This window comes from Hibiscus syriacus, unplaced genomic scaffold (genome assembly GCF_006381635.1).
Source record: "Hibiscus syriacus cultivar Baekdansim isolate YM2019G1 unplaced genomic scaffold, ASM638163v2 tig00112249_pilon, whole genome shotgun sequence".
NCBI classification, from domain to species: Eukaryota; Viridiplantae; Streptophyta; class Magnoliopsida; order Malvales; family Malvaceae; genus Hibiscus; species Hibiscus syriacus.
The window spans coordinates 501,363-523,760 of NW_024063281.1; the positions used below are offsets into that span (position 1 = coordinate 501,363).

General features: G+C 37.2%; 4 protein-coding genes across 6 annotated transcripts; 2 read left to right on the top strand and 2 right to left on the bottom strand.

Moving 5' to 3' along the window:
- Positions 1-3,355: 3,355 nt before the first annotated feature.
- On the bottom strand, positions 3,356-4,757 carry LOC120176565. Its single transcript, XM_039182975.1, has 2 exons — positions 4,130-4,757; positions 3,356-4,029 (listed from the first exon to the last, which is right to left on the bottom strand). Exons 1-2 carry the CDS (start codon positions 4,755-4,757, stop codon positions 3,356-3,358), a joined length of 1,302 nt encoding a protein of 433 aa, XP_039038906.1.
- Positions 4,758-5,858: 1,101 nt separating this feature from the next.
- LOC120176566 lies at positions 5,859-6,625 on the top strand. Its single transcript, XM_039182976.1, has 2 exons — positions 5,859-6,480; positions 6,576-6,625. The coding sequence occupies exons 1-2, from the start codon at positions 5,859-5,861 to the stop codon at positions 6,623-6,625; spliced, it is 672 nt and encodes a 223-aa protein (XP_039038907.1).
- An 883-nt stretch (positions 6,626-7,508) lies between these two features.
- LOC120176629 (probable serine/threonine-protein kinase PBL7) lies at positions 7,509-9,678 on the top strand. Of its 2 annotated transcripts, none has more exons than XM_039183025.1 (5): positions 7,509-7,645; positions 7,850-8,034; positions 8,151-8,340; positions 8,419-8,810; positions 9,106-9,678. In XM_039183025.1, the coding sequence occupies exons 1-5, from the start codon at positions 7,546-7,548 to the stop codon at positions 9,364-9,366; spliced, it is 1,128 nt and encodes a 375-aa protein (XP_039038956.1). In that variant the 5' UTR covers positions 7,509-7,545; the 3' UTR covers positions 9,367-9,678. The 2 variants fall into 2 exon arrangements, with proteins under 2 accessions (XP_039038956.1, XP_039038957.1); XM_039183026.1 differs by having other exon boundaries at positions 7,853-8,034.
- An 86-nt stretch (positions 9,679-9,764) lies between these two features.
- LOC120176628 (TBC1 domain family member 8B-like) lies at positions 9,765-22,137 on the bottom strand. 2 transcript variants are annotated; one of them, XM_039183023.1, is made up of 18 exons: positions 21,861-22,137; positions 20,888-20,957; positions 19,845-20,459; positions 19,582-19,761; positions 19,352-19,465; positions 19,212-19,270; positions 18,906-18,972; positions 18,523-18,772; positions 18,267-18,350; positions 17,725-18,149; positions 13,187-13,248; positions 12,843-12,912; positions 12,319-12,399; positions 12,119-12,220; positions 11,612-11,736; positions 11,399-11,516; positions 10,998-11,170; positions 9,765-10,234 (listed from the first exon to the last, which is right to left on the bottom strand). In XM_039183023.1, the coding sequence occupies exons 1-17, from the start codon at positions 21,947-21,949 to the stop codon at positions 11,009-11,011; spliced, it is 2,673 nt and encodes an 890-aa protein (XP_039038954.1). In that variant the 5' UTR covers positions 21,950-22,137; the 3' UTR covers positions 9,765-10,234; positions 10,998-11,008. The 2 variants fall into 2 exon arrangements, with proteins under 2 accessions (XP_039038954.1, XP_039038955.1); XM_039183024.1 differs by lacking the exon at positions 9,765-10,234 and having other exon boundaries at positions 10,921-11,170; positions 18,523-18,615; positions 18,721-18,772.
- Between the last annotated feature and the right edge of the window lie 261 nt (positions 22,138-22,398).

Consider the following 22,398-nt stretch of genomic DNA (forward strand, 5'->3'; position numbering starts at 1 on the left):
TTGCACTTTCAGTTCAAATTTTTGCCTTGACTAATCCCGGATCAATCTGCGTCGCTCACCTGGTTTTGGTGGATAAGTCTCCCAGTATGAATTTTCTGCATACACAAGAACTCGAACTCGAGACATTACTTAAACGATATTAAGCTGTTTACCACTTAAATCAACTCTGTTGGTATATTTACATTAATCCTTTAATTTGTAATAAGTTATTTCTCATATTTTACAGAAAAAAAAAACAAAAAAAAAACTATTTCTTCCGTTACCGAATGTTTAAAAACAAATTCTTATTTTTTTTATTTACTATATATATTACTAAATGGGGAAATGTCTAATTATATAATTATATAAAATTCTTTTAATTTTATATCTTTTTAGGACTATTGTATAAAATTAGAGGCTGAAATTAACAGTAAAAATAAGAAGATGTTCATTTTAAATAAAGGGTTAATCTCAGTATTTAATTTCCTGCAATTCAGCGATTCGAATAAAATATAAAATTAAAAGAATTTTATATCGTATAAGTGGATTTTAACTCTTATTATATTATTATTACTTATTCATTTATTACATACGATTAACTTTGAAACCAGTAAATTAACAACCAAGTTTGATTCGATTATTTAATTAGACTAATATTTATTTTTTATTAAGCATAAAGATATAATTCTGACAAAATAAAATATAAATTATTATTTTTTGGATTTATAAATAAAAGGAAGAAATTCAGAATTAAACTTTTGAATTTACATATCAAACCGAGTGAGAGTAGAGGACCCACGCGGTGTCCTTTCGAAACCGAGGGACATTTTTTATGGACGAAAATGCCACTAATCTCAAGTTTTTATATGATATCGCTGGACATTATTTAAATATTATTTCATTAGTTTTACAATTTTATTACATTTGACATATTATTTTATTAAACTCAAAATTTATTAATTTTTTTAATTTTATGTAAATATCGGATTTTATCATTAAAGTAATTTTTTTAAGCTTTTCCATTTTTATCGAATAAATAATAAAATCTCAATTTATAGAAAAAAATTCAATAATAAAGTAGCCTTTGGAGATACTAAAAAATCAGGTGAGGTGATTTTGGTAATTTAGGTAGGGGCCCTTGTTCTTTACCTTTGTGAATGCAGGAATGGGTATTGATTATTGAAAACGTGGCTTTGAAGCAGCATGATGAGAATTTCAAATTTGGCACGTGATATTCATTTGCAAAATATAGTTAAATAAAAAAATTAACATCACCGACATGTTACCATAGAATAATATTACATTATTATTTAAAACATTAAAAATTAATGTTAGTAGTTATGTTAATTTTTTAATAATAGGTGACCAAAATAAAATTAAAACATAATGTTAAGTATGATTTTGAAGAAAATAGTTGAGTAATCAAAATGGACTAAAAGTAATAGTTGAGGGTATTAATTATGTAATTTACCCATTAAAATATTTACAGTTTTTTTTACAAGATAGTAGCTGCTAGTTTTATTAGAGAAAATATTCAAATTATAATAAAAGTTTACAATCACATCCATAAACTAAACACATAATAATGATATTTCCCGATAAACATTAAGGCTTATAACAAATAAATACATAAAGTATATTATTTTTATCATTTAAATATTTAAAGTATTTTTTTTATCAAAATAAGTACCTAAAGTTATCTTTTTGGTCAAATTAGATACCTAAATTATTTTTTGATCAAAATAGGTACCAAAAGTATTCAATTTTTTAATCTAAGTAACTAAAGTATAATTTAATTAATGTCACATGTCAACTTTTTTAGAACTTAGCTGAATTTTTTTGAATAGTTTAGATACTTATTTTGAAATAAAATACTTTAGGTAATTATTTTTACCAAAAAATAACTTTAGGTACTTATTTTGACCAAAAAAATACTTTATGTACTTAAATGAAAAAGTGGGTATAGTTTAGGTACTTATTTGAGATTTAAGTCAATCATTAATACAAGAAACTAATCACTTAATATTACACTAGGACTATATAAGGAACAAGTTAAAAAAACCTAACCTAATAAACAAAGAGCAACAAGTCAAGCAACAAGTTTTTTTTAATGAGCACGAGTCGAGCAAAATTTTATCAGCTTAACGAGTAACAAATCGAGTCGAATAATAAATTTTTTAACGAACATGAGTCGAGCATTACTCAACTCGTGATTGACTCACTCAATAAACACCCCTATGTACGTACCTAGTAGCACTACAAAATCAAACCAATAGCTTATGGTATTTCGCATTATCAAATTAAGCCGATCTCGGGTCCTACATAATCTACAGACGTAACTCTTAACTAGGAACATACACAGGATATAATGTTAGAGGGGAAAATTTATAAAATTTTAAGAAATAAAAATATCTTATTAATTAAAAATACAAAAAAATTAAATTATATAATAATTTAAAATTTTCAATGTACGACTGTCCTCCCATTTTCCTTGTTACATAACGCTCATATTAATGCATATATGCATAGTCACTGTTCTAAGAGTTCAACTAAGAATGATTATACTGTAAATGGAGGATTAAGAAATTTAGTTTGATGAGTGTGGCTACAGCCATGTTTGTTCCCCGTGGAATCCATTTGAACTGAACTTCCCATTCTCATCGGCAGAGATTGGAGATAGAGCGAACCAGGGAATGAGAAGCATCCAGATGTGAGTTTGCCCGAGTTCACCGCTTCGAGGCAGTCCGTTTGAACTACGACTTTATCGAAGCAACGATTCCTAGCAGCTAAGAGACCCATATATATACCCCACAACTCCGCCTGAAGCGAGGAGCAGCAGCCTGTAGATTTAATGTAGCCAAGGATCCACACACCAGAACTATCTCTGATGATTCCTCCAGCGGTACTGCGTAGATTATCACTCGAGACGGCGCCATCTGTATTAACAGAGACCCAACCAGGAGGTGGTTTATACCACTAGCTGGCACGGAGATAGCAAAGGCTAGGACCAGATCTTCGGATGGAGGAGGAAGTAAAATGCCTGCCCATGAAAGAGCAGCAATGGAAGTACCGTCTGTCGATTTACATTCCCAGTCTTGATGCGAGTTCGTGAGGTATAAGTTGCCAAGGATCCATGATTGCAGATCAAGAGAAAAGAAGGAATACCTGTGTGCAGGAGAAAGGAGACAGTGCCAAAGATTGCGGGTCTCCTCACAGTCGCGAAGGACATGAAGGATAGACTCCTCTCGACCACACAGAGGGCACGACGGATCAGTCGTAAGATGACATCTCGTATGCTCAAGATTTGTCATAGTACGGTTATGAAAGACCATCCGAAGGAAAACCCGAATTCACTGAGGAACTTGGAGCTTCCATATCATATTCCATGCATTAGAGGTCTCATGCCATAAAGCGGCAGCAATGGTATCATAAGCGGATGAAATCGAGAACATGTGTTGAGTTCCCATCGCCAGATACATCGATGGATACTGCCATCATTTGGAGGGGGCATAACTCCAGGAACATGATTGAAGGCGTTTGGATTTAGAAGGGAACCAAGGAGGTCCGAGTTCCATTTGCCATCCTGCCTCACAAGACCGGCAAGGCTACGTTGGGGAAGGACTTGATTTGGTGGCTGAATGTGATTCCGAAGAGTGTCGAGGCTAGGAATCCAAATATCATCCCAAACTTGAATAAAAACACCATTTCCAATAGACCAAGCAATAGTATTTCGAAAAGATGGCCATAAATTCGAAAGGAAGCGCCATAAGAGAGAGCAAATTTTTCGACTGATTAAAAGAGAAAATAACTTCGTTACCTTATATTTCTGGCGAAAGAGCTGAATCAAGTAGGCAGACGGATTAGCAATTAAATTGAAACACGCTTTCATTAGAAGAGCTTGGTTCTGTTCATGGATGCGGCGAATACCCAAGCCTCCACGATTGAGAGGTTGACAAATGGTTTCCTGGTTAATCAAAGAGCAAGAAGAGTGCGCACCCGAAGAGCCCCAAATAAAACAGCGAACGAGCTTTTCAATTTCTTTGCAGACGCCTATCGGAAGCATGGAGGTTTGCATGAAATAGATTTGAATGGAGGATAGAACCGGTTTGGCCAAAGTGATGCGACCCGCAGTGGAGAGAGGACGGGCTACCCCAACGTTCAAGTAAGCCTCTCATTTTCTCGATAATAAAAGCATAATCAGCACGACGGCTCCTTCCATGATGCACTGGGACACCTAGGTACTTGCCAAGCTCTGTTACTTGTTTGAAACCCAGGCGATCACGGATGACTTCCTTCAGCTGAGTGCTTGTGTTAGGCGAGAAATAGATGGTGGTCTTCCTTTTGTTCACTCGATGGCCAGAGTAGTGTCTGAAATTTGCCAGTGCCGAATTGATGGTGTCAGCATCGAAGATGTCCGATTTGGCATAGAGGATCAGATCATCTGCAAAAAACAAGTGAGAAAGGTGATAACCATCTTTGGAAAAGCGGAAAGCCTCCCAAATTTGCTTATTAACACGATCAGATATGCAGTGGCCCAAACGCTCAATTGCCAAGACAAATAGATAGGGAGAAAGGGGATCGCCCTGTCGAATGCCCCGCTCAGGATGAAAGGAAGCAGTGAGAGAATCATTCCATTGGAGCTGGAAGGATGAAGTAGTGATGCAGTGCATAATGATGCGAATCAGATTTGGCAGAAATCCGAAAGTAAGCAGAGTGTCATGAATAAAGCCCCAGCGAAGTCTGTCGAACTCTTTCTCCAAGTCAACTTTGATGGCCATCCAACCTTTATTTCCTTTGGAGAGCTCATAGAGTGGATTGCTTCCAGACTTAAGATAATGTTTTCAGTAATAGAATGACCAACTATGAAACTTGTCTAGTTTAGTGAGATGATGGTAGGCTTAACGGGCTTCAGGCGCCACATAATAATTTTAGTGAGCAATTTGTAGATAACAGTGCAGAGACTGATGAGACGAAAGTCTGCAAACATTTTCAGGCTCTCAATATTTGGTATAAGAACGATGACAGTTTTGTTCAAATTCGGATCAAGGCTGCCACCATTGAAGATTCCCTGAATACAAGAGCAGACTGACTCGCCAATAATTGGCCATTGTTACATTATTCGAAGCATCTATAATCGTTGTTGTGTTGATGATTGAATGTTAGACAATACGAGAGGAACATTGGTCGCCATTAGAGTTCCATGGATGGAATTAGAGTTTCTTTACTTCCACGTCAATTCATAAATGACTTACCGATGATTGTTTTGAAACATAAAGAAAATAAAAGAACCAGATGTATACAACTGCAACCAAACAGTCATTAGAATATTAAGCAAAGAGTAGAGAAAATAAAAGAACAGCTATGCAGGCCTTGAGATAATTTGGCCCTAACAACCATTGTTCTTTATATAGCCCCGGATTAATCTGATGGATCAACACTATAAGAATCATTCTTAACAAGTTGAATGAATCTATATGGTTGGCATTCCTCTTTTTTTGGTTGTACTAATCGCACTCATTCATTTTGTGTATTCTTCTTTATGAATTTATCTATTTGGTCAAGTCTGTTGTTTTTTCTTTTCCTGTTACATGCAATCCCATTGTTTTGAAATTTGAACTAAGGACTAAACTCCTATAGGGGTACAGATTCAACGAAATTAGAAGTCATTTATGATTAGATGAGGGACTAAAGAAACTCCATTAATGGTACATGGCAGGTTCAAACTACGTACAGATGAACCATCGGAAATTCAAGAGTTCTCTTTATTCAATTTTCATTACTGCTAGAACAAACCTCTCCATATAAAGCATGCATAACTGGTTTGGGATTCTCTACAATATTTCACTTTATATTATATTTCGTAGAATACCATTTCATTCATGGCAACCACCACTGAAACCACAGTTAGCTTGAAGCTTCTGATAGATTCAAAAGGGCAAAGGGTTCTATATGTTGAAGCTGGTAAAGATTTTGTTGATTTTCTATTTAACATATTGTTATTGCCGGTTGGAACTGTTACAAGGCTGCTAACAAAGCAAGGCATGGTTGGATGCCTTGGGAACCTTTACCAGAGCGTTGAGAACCTGGGTGATGCATACATTCAGCCCACAACAAACAGGGACACCTTGCTGAAACCAACATGTTCTTCAAACCTGGCAACCAATGGTCCTCTCTTGTTGCCTAACATCCACTCATCAACACCACAAGGATTATATCGATGTTCATATCAGTATGGTACCAATTGTCGTTCGTATTATACAAATGACGCCACAACTGCTTGCCCATCTTGCAGCAATGCCATGAACACCCTTGCAACATTTGTGAACTCCAAAAATAAGGTTTCAACTGCATCATCTGCAACAAATGAGGGTGGTTATGTGAAAGGGGTCGTTACATATACGATTTTAGATTATCTGACAGTCACACCGATGTCAACTATTTCAAGCATAACTATGCTCAATAAGTTCAACGTCAAACAAGTTGATGCTTTGGAAGAGAGTTGTTCATATAGGCATGAATGAGGTGAGCTTCAGTTTATTACAAAGCTGCTGTAATAAGAACATGTTTAATTGCTTTTGTCTGGTTTTCTGTTTCAGGGTGTGGAGCTATTGAAGGCATCGATGCAGTCCAAGACGGTGCTCACTGATGTATTTCTTTCCCAAAAGGCCGGGAAGAAGTGTTATAAGTGATTGAAATGCCAAAGACTTGTGCTGTTGGTTAGGTGTTGCTGGTTTGTTCACAAATTTACAAAGTGTCTGCAGTTGGCTGATCCACAGGAACTTGTAATTATCTTTTATTGCTTTCAATGTTGTCTATGAAGTTAAAACTATTATGAAATCTGGCGTTTATCATATATGTTGATGGTGCAACATAGTGTAAGACTAATGCTTTAAAACAATTGATGGCTTGGACTCATCAGAACTTTTACCAATTGAAATTATGGATCAGTATAATATAATGGATTAAAGCAATGGTCATTCACCATTTGCCTATTTGTCCAAGCTTTTTTATCATTACTTTATGCACCAACTTCACCAATCACCATTTTAATTGAAAAGCTACATATAAATTCACCATTTAACTTCAAAACTATTACTAATCAGAAGAATAATATGTGACAAAAGCCAGATAACAACTTAGAAAGGATTTGAAAAGGAATCTGTAACATTATTGAGGTTCTTCTTCTTCTTCTTCACCTGTTTAATAATAAGGCTTGATTTAGGAAACTCTTTAGCTTTTAATTATAAATGTAATAATTGGTTATTTTCTCTATTATTTTAATGTGTTAAACAAATTGTTCATTTATAACAAAAACACCTTTTAGGTATGGTAGGAGACAAAGATGAGCTCTCTAGGATATGCAGAATATAGAGTCCCCACTTGCTTTCCCACTGCTTTACCACTGCTTTCTTTTTTTAAACACAAACTATGACCAAGTTTGGTCAAAACTATTCAATCAATCATTATATTTAATGACTAATTCTACTTTAGATTTAATCTAATTCCTTAAACAACTTGTTTCCTTCCTTTTCCCTATTTCTTCATCTTCTTGCTAAAAGTTTTCAAATGGGTTGTTTCCCTTGTGGTGGAAAATCAAACCAAAATGGAAAGAAGCAGCTTCCCATCAATAATAACTCCTTTGATCATCAGATCCCTTCTACTTCAGGTTCTTATTACTCTTATGTTCCCCTGACAACATATAAAGATTTGATCTTTGAATAAAATGTTAAGTGAATATTGATTTGAGTTTGACCCATTTGTTTAATTGTTTCAACTTTTTGTTAAATTTCTGGGTTTTCATTGTTCATTGTGATCTGATATAGGATTTCAATGGCCTTGACATGGATCTTCTGTATTTTTATTGTGACAGTAGAGAAGCTGAAGGTGAATTCTGCACCAAATGCAAAGAAGGATGGTGAATCCGATCACATTGCAGTACGTACTTTCACTTTCCGTGAATTGGCTGCTGCGACTAAGAACTTCAGAGCAGATTGCCATGTTGGTGAAGGAGGTTTCGGCCGAGTTTATAAAGGGCTATTGGAGAGCACTAATCAGGTATTGTGTTGTTGTATGGCTTTAATTTAATATCGTTGGTCGCAACCCGATTTCTCCCATGTACGACAGTAGAGTACACGAGGATTAAGCATGACTTTGTCCCTTGTTTTTCATAGGTTGTGGCAATCAAGCAGCTTGATCGTAATGGACTGCAAGGGAACAGGGAATTCCTGGTTGAAGTGTTGATGTTGAGCATGCTTCACCACCCGAATCTCGTCAACTTGATCGGATATTGTGCCGATGGAGATCAGAGACTTTTGGTTTACGAATACATGCCATTAGGATCTTTAGAAGATCATCTACATGGTATGAACATGTACTCCTGACTAGGATTTCTGTTGCATAATCGAATGTCATGCTTAGTCTTCGTTGCTTCTATATCAGATTTGCCTTTCGACAGAAGGCAGCTCGATTGGAATACAAGGATGAAAATAGCTGCCGGCGCTGCAAAAGGTTTGGAGTATCTGCACGACAAAGCTAACCCGCCTGTCATATATCGAGATTTAAAATGCTCAAACATTTTGCTCGGGGAAGGCTATCGTCCGAAGCTATCTGATTTTGGGTTGGCCAAATTGGGTCCTGTTGGAGATAATACTCATGTGTCCACTAGAGTGATGGGGACCTATGGATATTGTGCTCCGGAATACGCAATGACCGGTCAGCTTACGTTGAAATCGAATGTTTATAGTTTCGGGGTTGTTCTGCTCGAAATCATTACAGGAAGGAAAGCTATCGACAACTCTAGAACCAGCGGTGAGCAAAATCTGGTTGCCTGGGTAAGATAACTATCACTTGCTCATTCACAAAGTGTTTAGAAGTTGGTATATTGAATAAGTACACAGGTGGCTGAAAGATTAACTTATAGCAGTAGCCTTTAAATTGTTAAATATTCGATATGAGAACGAGAATTATTTGATCATTTAGTCTTAATAACATCCATGTTTGAGCTTCAATGAGTACCAAGAAAGTAAAACGAGAAAGAAGCATAACGATCCTTGTGAGTCGTTTTCGTTTCCTTTCCTATTCTGTAAATGTATGAACCTCTTATGAGATTTGGATTTTGTTTTACAGGCACGTCCCCTGTTTAACGATAGGAGAAATTTTGCACAAATGGCTGACCCTTTACTTCAAGGCCAATATCCAGTGAGGGGCTTGTACCAAGCTCTAGCTGTGGCTGCAATGTGTGTTCAGGAACAGCCGAATATGCGGCCGCTTATAGCGGATGTAGTGACTGCACTCACTTATCTTGCTTCTCAAAAGTATGATCCCGAAACTCGGTCGGTTCAAGGTCCCCGCACAGGTTCTTCAACTTCGAGAATGAGAAGGGAATGATAATAGCTAAAGGGAACTCAGCACTGTCATACGAATCTAATCCATTGGCGGCTGATGATGACATCAAGAAACAAGAAGTTTATATGTTTGAGATTTAACGGCCAAGCCACCATTGATAGCGAAATTTAGCAAGTCAAGATGGCAATCACGACGTTCATCCTCGCCGTGTCTGATGCACCCGGAGTTTTTCCCCGTGACACGCTTCTGCCATGTCCTCTTCTCTTCAGTTTTGTCCAAATTCTTTGCGACATTGCTGGCAATGCTAGATTATATATTATAATTTGTCTACTTGCTAGATTTTGCTTGCAGAAAATTTCCCCCCAGAAAACTTGCAATCTGAATATATATATATATATATATATATATATATATATATAGATCTTCATTACCATAACAGCTGAGCCATCTAAGTCATAGATTTGCAGATTCCTTGTGTTTCACCTATATATTGCATGCATGCATACATACATACATACATACATACATACATACATACATACAACTATTCAAGTAGTGTTAATAATTATAGATCAAAGCAACGTCGTTGCCTACTTATGTTATGTGACCTGATTTCTTTAGCAACTCTTGATTGACACACCTTCATCAACATTACCCCATTTCCTTCTTGTGTCTGCAAATATTTCTACGAAGAAATAGAAACGAAAAACGAATCAAGCTCGAGAAACACCACTCAGACTCGGCTGTCGATGCCGTTCGACATGAGTTACGCTAAAACAATAAATGCGACGGTCGATATTATAACGTATGGGCCTCAGCACATGTTGTTTCCGGTGCCAACCAACGGTGACGTACAACGGCCGGAGAAAGGGCAGGAAGAGTTGGATGCCACATGAAGCGTACCTTCATCCTGCAGGAAAAATCGGAAGGCAAATAAATTAAGAAAATGGTATGGCTTATACATTTATTATCGGAATCTGTGATCTTTCAATAATATTATTTTCAAATTTTAAAGTTAAATTCATAAAAGATGAATAAAGTTTAATTTAATTCAATTCAATTTGAATTTTATACATTCAATTCAACTTAAAAAAGTCAAATAAATTTAAACGATAGAATATGACTTGCCAACTCGACTAACTCTAAATTTTTTAACTCGAGTCAACTCAATTGACTCGAATATTCATCTATAATTTCTCGTATCCCTAATTCCTATGTCATTTTAATTTTAAGTCCATTTTGATCGAATTTAAATCATACAAACCTCTAACACTATAGAATACTTATATAAAAAAGTATTAATATATCTTATATGATTATAAATATTATTAAATTAGACTAATCCACACTATAACAATTAGATTTGAACGAAAACATAACTTCGAAAAAAATATTAAAATAAGACCCGACAATTCAACTAATTCAAGAAAAATTTAACTCGACTCAAGTCGATCGAATACTCGACCCTAGAATTCACTCCATAGAAATACAATGCAACTCACCAGTGTGTACAAAAATATACGAATGGTAACTAAGATTAGAAAAATGCATCACAGAAGCAAAATTATTAGTCATCACAATTTAATGATGGAACAAACAATTAATGATTATGAGTGAAAAATATTATAAGGATGCAAAAGAAGGCTATGTATGCAGGTATTAACATGGCAAACCTGCAGTTCTCTCACTCCTTATCTTGACCTTCGGTTCCGTTTGTTTCCTTGTCATTCGTGTCCTTGCCGTTCGTTTCCTCATCGTTTGTTTGTTTCCGTTGGATTTCGGTATTTCGACCCTCGCTAGGTGGTGGCTTCCCGTCATCTGGGTTATCGACATTATCCGGCTTTCCCTGTTTTGTTCAATCGAACTTATCATTCAATCTTGGATTAATACATTTTATGAGATAAAGTTTATGGTAACGGGACGAAAAGTATTCTAATAGAATCCGCTTTTTTTTTCTTCTCTTAGCTGCTGATTCCAGCCCAACAGTTTAATGCAGAAGAGAAATCACGCGATCATCCATAAACTTATAATTACTGGAAGAAAATTTCTTACGAGTAAATACATGAATGCTAACCTTGTTTTTGTCAACCCAGCCAAGTACGAATGGTCGAGAAAGTAAACTAATCCTTCGTGCGGGGATTTCTTGTTGGGGCTCTTGATTGCTTCGTGCTGGAGAATCGGGATGCGATGATCTGCAAGCTTATATTTATTTGAAGTGCCGAACAGACCAACTAAAACCATTTCACCAAAGAGAGGATTTCAAATTGACAAAGGGTTGATAACGTACCGCGGAGAAGGTTGTACTTTACTTTGTCCAGACTGGTACTGTAAGGTAGCCTCCAACATAGATTCTGCCATTACCACTCTTTTCTCCATTTCAGCAAGCGAAGCGATGGCATCTTCGTACTTTTCCTGCATTAACATAAAAAGCCAATAGCAGATAATGAACCGGATAAAAACACGTACGATATTTGCATAATTGCTCCCCGTAAAATAATATAAGAACTCAAAAACAATGTTTGTCACACCCCCCCCCCCCACACAAAAATAAGGGTATGTTTAAGGGGAAATATTATAGGGAGAAGGAAAAGAGGATATTGCAAAATTTCTACACTAGAGTACATGGACTAATATTGTTTAACAGCTTGCAGATTCCGAAATATTTTCTTGTTTGCAAAGACATTGGTTCCCTACGATGATTAGTTAAAAACATCATAAAGGAATTATTGCTACCGGAAAATATTTCCTGATGAAAGTTGCATGGCAAAACAAGAGGTTTGATCACGATGAGTACCTGAAGCACTTGAGCAGCATATCTTTGTGCGGCAGCATCTTGCTCGGCAAATCTGCGAGCATCTTCTGTCACCCTCTGATCTTGCTCTACCCTCATTAGGACCTATGTAATGCATGACAGATCTTAATAATCATCAAGTCACGAATGAGAAGAGAAGAAGATGATCTTCCACTAATTGAACATGAGGAGATGTGTCAAACCTGAAGCATTGCATTTTCTTGTTCCTGCTTCTGAGAGAGTGCCGTACGGAGCTCAGCAGCCTCTTGCTCTAGTTGCTCCACCTAAAGATCATAATCAGATTTAGTGTAAGTGTAAAACACCCAGAAACTTTAATGTCAGCAAAACACCAAACATTCAAAGCATACAAGGTTGAAAGCCAACTGTCTAATGTCTATCACTTATTCGGGCATTGGTCTCGACAACTTTCTAACACAGATTTCTTGCAAGTTGTAGTTTAATTAAATTGTCTACTCTGTAGTAACAGTGATGGAATGCACATAGAGATTCCAACATGCAGTCCACTACGAAGCCCGAGGTTCCAGGAAAACCAGGCAAACTAGTCCCAGGCATTGGAATGATTTGTAGTTTAATAATGGTCCTAACTCCAAAGAATAAGATAGAAAATCAACTGTGAATTTCGGCAGGGAAAAAGTCAGAAGACAAACAATCATATATTACTATTCATGTCAAAGGAAGTGTCACAAATTAAGATATTCCATTTTACCCTAGCACTTAATTGCCGCCGGTTATCTTGCTTCACCATCTCCATCAAGGCTGTCTCCAGCTCCTCCGATCTGATACAAATGAGAAAGAAGCAAGATTGTCAGCATCACATTCATCAAGGTTCCATGGAAGAAAGATTATTTTGAATTTCAGCATAAAATGCAAAGATTAAGTAGGCAAGTATGTTCAATTTATAACCCATTGTAGTGTAAGCTTAGATATGTCCATGTATAAGATAGGTAAAGAGGCAAGCTAATAATATACCCGAAATCAAAAATAAAATTCATGGCCTCTATCACAGTCTATAGAAAAACATTCAAACCATAGAGATGATATAAATTTAACCTGAGGACAGCTGATCTTTTCTCTTCCAGCAACTTGCACAACTCAACTTTTAACCACACAACCTGCGCACGATTGTTTATAACAAATTAAGAATATCATAACGTCATAAAACAAGCCAATAAAAGGGAAGAATAGATTAGGATATGGTCTATTCATAAAATAGGCGAATAAAACATCGTCCTTACAAGGATGTATGAATTAGGGTTTATGGTTTAGAACATAAATTAGGTTTAGTGGATTAGATTTCAGGAATCAGGGTTTGCAGTTTATAAATTTGGGCTTATGAATTAGGGTTCTTGATTTGGGCTTAAAATTGGGGTTCATAAGGTTTAGGAATTATATTTAGGGTTTGTGTTTTATGAATTAGGTTTTATGGTAATATAAATTAGGAACTATAGTTTAAGGCTTGTTTTTAAAAAGCGTAAAGCGCCCTAAAGCGCCTAGGGTCCTAGACGCTGAAGCGCTAAGCGCTAAGCGAAAGCGCTCGCTTTATGCACACGAAGCACCAGAAAGGCCGAAATTCACAAAAAAATACAGAATATTTTATCTTATAAATACTTAAATATCAAATTGTCAATGCATATATTCAAAAATTATAAGTACTTAAACACCAAAATACAATTCTCAATTTACTTATAAGTTATAAACACTTAAATAATTATATACCATTAACCATACGACTATACGAGCATATTAATCTCAAAAGATGGTCTACACCAAAAGTAGTCTAAAGTGAGATGAACAAAAGTATTTTTCTAAACCCTCAATTCCTTATAAATAAAAAGCCTCTATATCGCCATCGTCATCAACTCGGACAACACCATCTCCTTCATCACTAGACACTCCAATATCTTCTTCCATCTCATCTTCATCAACTAAGCATCTACGAGACGGTCTACTAGAGATAGGATTTTTTACACTAGCCCGCCTAAACTAAAAGCCGATCTAAGCCTGATAATCTAATAGCCCGCTAAACCCTAAACAAGCCCAAAAATCGTATCTGCTAAAGCCCAGAATCATATCTTCTAAACTCACGATTAAGCGCCGATTAGTGCTTTTCTAAAAGCGTTGCAAAAGCGCCGATTACTACCGCTTAATGAATTCGTAGTGCTTTTGCTATGCTGAAGCGCTAGGGGCCTCGCTCGAGTCGCTTAGCGCTTTAATTGCGCTTAAGCGGCGCTTTTTTAAACACAGGTTTAAGGATTAGAGTTATGAATTAGCTCTTAGCCTCCTATGTCTTTTGCAACTCCATAAAAATCCAGCAAGGCACACCCATATATAGTCTCTTATGTTAACAAGGTTGAAATTTTCAATGTATATGAATTCAATGCAACAAATTCACTCAGGCAGCTAAATGGACCTATCCATTAAAAGATTTTAAACCAAAGCAAGATAATAGCCCTTATGTGAACTCTGATAACAATTTGATATTCCCTTGGTAATGTTTTTAAAATAGAATCTATAAGGCTCTAAGAATTTGATTCATGCAACAATCTCACATATGAATCTAGCTTCTCGTTTCTTTTTTGAATTTCAAACCTAGTGAGAGAAGCGGTTCAAGGTGATTTTATTTTCATCCATCATTTCATCTTTACCATCGTCGTCTGCCGACGCTAATCATCACCGTCCGCCGACCGCCGCCTGCCGTCCGCCGCCACACTCCGTCATCCGTTCGCCGCCGTTTTTCCTCAGGATGTTCGTTTCCTCACTCTGATTCCATTTTCGAGGTTAGTTTTACGAGAAAGTCAGTCTATCGGCGTTGATCTAAACGTCGATTTTCACCGATTTTCGCCGCCGTCCGTCGCCAGTTCTCCGGTTTACCACTGGGCTCGCCGTACACATGAATAAATCCCTTCTATACGAGCGTCCAGACTCGTTGCCAATCTCTGTGAATCAGTCTTCGAACGTTTTGTCATAAACAGAACAAGCCAAGGGTCTGTCAAGTTGTTCTCCCGATCTAATCTATTTCTGAGGGTTTGGTTGAAAGACAACTATGTAGTTTCATCTTTCCTCAGGTTCAAGTTTCTACCTATTGGACTCTCTTCATCACCTCCACCCTTCTCTTCTTCGCCTGCAGTCACTACATTCACCACCGTCGGGCGCGCGCCATGGACTCTGTCATGTACCGAGTTGGTTAAAGCATGGTTGTTTTGATGTGTTTAACCTTGACTCTCATTCTGGTTTAAGGAAAATTCAGACCCAAGTTTTTTCGGAAGTTCAAGGACCGTCCCATTCAAGAATTGAACCATTAGAAATTCCAGTTGCCTGAGAGATTCTCCAGAAGGTGCAGAAAAATCAGTTTATAATCTCATGCCGGGTGTTGGACTTTTTTCCAGCAGAGACCTCCAGTCCAAGCTCCTCCGCCCTTTGCAGTTGCGCCTTCTTCGACATCTCACCCTTCTCATCATGACGAGGTTCGTACGATCTTCATTATGGGTCTGCCTGAAGATGTCAAAGAGAGAGAGCTGCAGAATCTACTGAGATGGCTTCCAGGTTTTGAAGCTTCGCAAGTGAGCTACAAGGGAGAAAAGCCTAAGGGTTTCTCAAATGCAGAATTTGCAGTTGCTGCCAAGGATGCCCTTCAGAAAATTGTTTTTGAAGCTAAGTTGAAGTCTTTTCTGCACATTGAAATGGCTAGGAAGAATCTTGTTGTTAAAAGATGAATAGTTACAGCTTCTGATGGTTTAGACAAGTATGGATGTGATCCTGTTCCTCCAGTACTGCCAATGCCAAATTCAGCTTCTGTAACATCTCCTAGTATTCATGTGTCTGGTAAAACTGGGTGTTGCGATGGAAAATCTGCAGTAGATGGTGTACTCAAGGGAACCAAGGAGTCCATCACAAAGGGGTGCAGTAATGACAAGTATGGATGCTACACGTTATTTGTTGAAAATTTACCAGAAAAGATCCATTGGAAGAGGTTTGGATCTTTATTTTGCTCCCACGGTCGGGTACTTGATGTTTTTATTCCAAATAAAAGAAATTCAAAAGGAGTTCACTTTGGTTTCATTCGCTTCGCTTCAATCGAAGAAGCAAGGAGAGCGACCTCAAAAATGAATGGCTCTTATATCGATGGTAGCAAAATTGGTGTTTTTATGGCTAAATTCAAACCTCGTCATTCCTATTGGAGAAAGTCTTCGACAGGTGTTCTCCGCAAGTCTGGCATGGAAGATGATTCGAGTAAGAATCATTATAAAGTTGAAGGCGTTATAGATGAAGAAAAACTTCAGGTGTTGAGCAATTGTCTAGTGGGGTGGTGCAAAGACTTTATCAAAATCGGTCATCTCGCTAGACAAATGCATGCAAAGGGCCTCACTGGCTTCTCCTTAATGAGAGCTGCTGGAAATGTGGTATTAATGATTTTCGAAGACTCTGCTTCATTGAGAAGTGTGAAGAATGATAAATCAGAGACTCTCGTAGAGTGGTTCTCCATAGTCGAAGCTTGGTCAAAGAGTTTGATATTGGAGTGTCGCCGAGTATGGTTAGTTTGCGAGGGTGTTCCGTTTCACGCATGAAATTGGGATACTTTCAAGAACATTGCTGATAGTTGGGGTCAGTTGCTAGCAATCGATGAAAGCTGTCAGTCACCATCATCCTTTGATCGGGTAAAAATTCAAGTCCTCGCAAAGCCTGGTGCGAGAATTGATGCGACGTTGGAATTGAAGGTTGGTGACAACTCCTTCAAGATCATGGTGCATGAGATAGAGCCTTCATTCAAGCCAAACTCTTGGGCTCCTAAAGAAGACGAATCTCATTAGATCTCGTCTCTCCAATTGTGGTTTGATTTAGTTTATATGGTTGTAGGTGTTGCTTCTCTTTTATATTAGATCTCGTTTCTCCAATTGTGGTTTGATTTAGTTTATATGATTGTAGGTGTTGCTTCTCTTTTATATTATGTTATCTTGCGTTGTTTCTCTTTTATATTATGTTCTCTTGCGTTGTTTTAATCCTATTGATGGAGGTGTAATTAGAAATAGGTGATTCGACTGTGACTTTGGATGAGGTTATATGAGGTTAAGGTGTTTGTTGTAATAGTGTATATCACCATAGGAGGATATTCCGGTGTTATCTTTTGTATTGGGTATTATTATTAATAAACTTTGAGGTACTCTTTTCTTCCCTCCAATGTTCGTTAACATACTTCTAAGTATGTGAACGGATACGAAGGGAGTTTTTAATGAGACCTTCAACTTCTATAAAAAAAAATCTCACATATGAATGCAGTAAGTCAATAGAGTAACTTTTCAATTAACCCCAAAATGCAGGACACATCTGATTTTTTTGAAAAATCCAGGTTTACCATATCCATTGCATTAAACTAAGGGAGAGAGAAGAAAAGCAAAAACACACTCTGGATATAAGTTTAGTCCATATTCAAATTATCTACGTATTTCTACTTCACATGTAAAACAGAACATGCAAGTGGTCATGTAAAGAGGCTTATTCTACAGGCCAAGAAACAAAGATATCAACTCAGCCAAAATGCAACATTAAACAACCTAATATTATTTTTTTTAAAAGGTAAATGCATATCCTACCTGCTCTTGAAGATCAGGAACAGCATCCGTGTCAGCATCTCCTGTCAAACTAATAAGAACTTCGTCAGCATTAGTGGATCCAGACTCAGAACGAGAGAGATCCCCGTTAGTTTGTGAATCAACCAATCGTTCTGCCTTATTTGTTTCCACAAACATGGACTTTGGATCCTGCTTAAAACTATATAGCTTAGATGCTAGGCCCTGAGAATCCCTCCAAGCTTGAAGCCCCTTTGATCTTTCCTCAACTGCAGCTATTACAGCTGACCGATGCTTCTCTCTTAAATCGTGTAATCTTTTCTCAGTTACATTTTGGTATCCCATACAAGCTGTCAATACAAGTTGACTGCTGTCAAATGTTGACCCAGCCAATGACTGTAGCAAAGTAACAGCATCTCCTGCATCCTTAGTTGTAACTAGTGCGGAGCCTGTTAGAAAATTAAGTTAAATTGTGTTAGATTAAAACAACTCGTTGTCACTTTTTCCAAGCTTCAAGCACCATAAAGATATCATTAAAGGCATTGCTCTTATGTTTTATCCCATACCATATAACTCCATTAAAGCAAGCGCTGTCCTACAAACCATGACACGATTTCCTTCATAAAGGAGCACATCCCAGACTCGAAGCACTGTTTTAAAATCAGAAGTCCATCAGGAAGCAGTTATTAAGCACAGGTGATTCCAATTATTAAATGATAGTGCAGAATCAGTAAATTAGCAACAAAAGTACCAATTTTCAAATAGTAAGATAAATTGATCAACTAATTAATCAGAGCTAGAAGACACAGCATGAAAGCTAACCACTTTCCCATGGAAGCATGTTCATGAAAATGGAAAGGAACCACGGTCCAGTAACCCATGCCACCTGCACTCCTAGATAATCTAGATGATTGACTGCATAAACAAAAAAATGCTGTTCATAAACTGCCCAAAAAAAGCAAAAGAAATATATCACATATGAATTTTCATACATGGGACAAATATTGAAAAAATACAGACCCAATTTAGGAAATCTGTCGCGCATCAACTCCTCAAAAACAACTTGGTCAACCTAACAAAAGGCTATGAGTTATCAGGACAGCTATCTAAAGTTTAACTAATCCACCAACCACTTTGACATTTTTGAGAAAGCCGATTAGCGTAAATCAAATAACAAGGAGAAAAAGAGTTGGGCAAAATATTACCTGGGACTCAATCATTTCCTCTGAGTAATAGCCATCAAAATAGTCATCAATAATGCCCACCAAAGTCCTGAAATATAGACCACAACTTAGAAGAACACAAAGCCAATAGTGCTATTACTATAAATGCCATGCTTGGCCCAAAAAATTAGAGGATCCCACCAAATAAAACATAAGAAAGGATGTAAAACAGAATGAAATCATGTTTCTGCAGCAGAATATGCTCAGATCTTTAACCTTAAAAAAATCAACAGATAAAAAGAAGAAAAATGGATCTGAAAGAAATTTCTCAACTGTCTCCAAACCTACCAGAAGGCATTTTCTTCAGGCATCAAGAGGAGTAACAAGGCAGCAAAGAAATTCATGGCCTGCATGAGAAAAACACTTATCCCAATAAAACCAAAACACAGGAAGCATGACCATAGCTGAAATATTTAAGAACCTAATACCTGACAGTAGCCAACAGAGGGGTTATGTCGAGCATAAGCTGTAAGCAACCGTCTCAAAGCATTTCTACCATCATCATCCAGAGCAGGGTGACCTGGGAATGTTCGAGGCAAATCCTGTTTTTAGAACCACTAATAGATTAGAAATCTCAAATTAATAACAAAAAGAAAAAGGTAGCACCAGATTCTGAAGAAAATAAATATAGAATTCAAAAAACTTCCAATGGAACAACCTTCTCAATCTGTCCTTTCCACTTCTCAGGACCACATACAGGCTCTGTTGTTGAACCCTTACTGTCAGATTGCAAGCTCTGTTGTTCAGTGTTGTTGCCACAGTTAGTTTCGTTATCTAGTAGATCCTGGTAATACTTCTCCACTCTGCGTGCCCTCACACCAACAAAAGCTTGCCAAAGCTGAAATGTCCAATTTCATGAGAGAGAGGAAGTGTGTGTGTGTGGAAAATCAAGAGAGAATAATAGAAGATCAAATAAAATACCTCTCCCCTAAGAGCCATTGGCACTCCCCCACGAACAAGAACTTCGAACTCTTCCTTCCAGGGAAATAAAGATTCTGTAGCAGCTGAATCAGCACTACCACCACCAGTTCTGGTACTTCCACTGCCACTTGTAAGGGAATCCTGAACTGGGTCAGATCTCTCTGCATCATAAAATTCATCATCAGAATCCTCCTCTGATGCTCCCTTTGGGGATCTAGCATCTTCAGTAGGAGTTAACGGCTTTCCTCGACTGGTTTTTTGCTCTTCTTTTGATAGAATCCCTTTCTTCTTTACACGAATACTCATCATATCTTCAATGGCCGAAAGGGTCGGTCGAATTTCAGTCCATATTTGGATCCCGTGAACACTTTTCGCCGGTGCAGACTGCACCTTCTCTTTTTCCGTATCATTCTCAGGCAGGCTATCAGAACCGAACTTCCTTTCAGACAGATCATCTCCTTCAGTGCTCTTCTCTACTACATTTTTCCCGTCTTCAGCAGCATGTGAGGCCTCCTTGCCTTCCTCTGAATATATACCGTTGATTGGCAATTGAGCAGACTCTGCTTGACGTTCCAAGAAATCATTCCACCTATCTGATCTTTCCTCCTCTTCTTCCTAAAGTCATGGAAAGAGACAGGATCTAAAAATATAATTTATCGTAGGTGAACTAATGCCCTTTGATCTCCACTCAGTTGCCCATAAATTAGTTAAAGTAACTATATGAAAGACCTGAACTATTGAGCTTGTTACTGTTCAAGACCCATAAGTATGTGGAAGAGAGACAAGATTGGGGTCTGTACTACAGGAAATGTTTTAAGTCTTCGCAGAATTTATTTGTTCAAGTTATTTTCAGTTTCAGAAAATATCTTGGCGACACATTATCAACCATTTCTAACAAAGCAGAGAGTAAGACGCATTATTCAATATCCACCATGATATATGAGTTGGCAATTTTATCATCCTTTTCCTCGGCAGCCAAACAAAAGGTGATGGTTTAAAATTAAAAAAGGCATAAAAGCAGGAGACCGAGTCAAGAAAAATACCTTGTAGATATTAGCATATTCTCGGTACCTTTGCACATGCTGAGGTCTCACCGCAAATCCATAAGCATCCCTGTCAACATAAGCCTTCATTAACCTCCAAATGTAAAAAAAATAAAAGAACCTCCATAGTTCACACTAACAACAAGTCATTCCAAAACAAAACACAAATAGATAGCAAATATTCCACAACATTCTAAGCAGAAAACTAGCTTAATTTACTCACAATGGCTCCAACAATGACTAACTACCACAACAGTTTAAACAAAACTAGCTTAAAATTATCTTTAATGTTAAATTTATCAAATTCAAATCAAGATAACTCATTGAAAACTAAGCATAGACATCAAACTAAAAGTGAAATAGCTCGTAATTTGATCCAAATACAGCTTAAATAAGCCGTAATCCTTCTCCAATCATTGCTTACATACACTAGTGACTAGACGACAACGTATATTCAATAACATAAATTTCTCTCATTTACTACACAATTTGCTCAAAAATCAACTACAAGTCCACATTCCATGAAATTTTATCAACAAAAGATCACGGACTCCAACGTCCTCAGCTAAAGCTAACATAAATTACTAGCAACCAGCCACCACATTCCTCGATTTACCAAACCAAACTGTGGCCAGTTCAATAAGATCATGACATCTAACTCAAAAATGTCAAAATCTTCAAAACCGAACTTCAATTTACGAGCAATCGTTCTCCAAAGATTTCAGAGTTTACGCAAAAATGCAGCAAAATATTCACATTTTTCCATTCCAATTTGCTCCTAAAATCAAATCACATTCCAGATCATCAAATCCAAATCGAGAATCACGGACAAGAGATCGGGAGTCGAGAACAATCAAAACAGAAGGTTTGGCTAAAAATAAGACAAAAAGGAAGATCTAATCAAAATTAGAATGGATCAGAAAGAGAGATGGAGAGAAATCGAAGGACATGTGGCGAGACGAGAACAGCGTACCTCTTGTGCTCGAAGCTTATAAGGGAGTTTCCGCCTTTGGCGGGAGCTGTAATGATGGCGGTGCCGCCGCCGCCGCCGGCGGATCTCATTTGGTTTGCTGCGGACGTGGACCGATTTGATTGGCCCGTGAAATTTAGGAGGGATGTCGGTGACAAGCCGAGAGGATTTTTCGGAGACCTTTTGTTATATAGATTTTTATAAGCCAATGCAAAAGGCGGAAAGAGATTCGATTTTCCGCTGTTTGGATAACGGGAAAGTGCGAGGGAGAGAGAGAGAAAAAGAGAGTTTAGGTGGGGAAAGTATCACGTGAAACTTTTTTAATATACAACTAAAAAAATATATTGATTTTGTTATTATTTTTTAATAAAATTGATAAAAAAATATTAAAAGTATTATTATTTTTATTGATTTTGTTATTATTAGACGTTTTATCGGTTTTGTTAACATATCTAGCAAAGTGCTACATGTTTTGTTATTTTTTTATCGATTTTGTTATTATTGAGTACTTAACCGGAAATGTTAAAAAACATTAATGTTT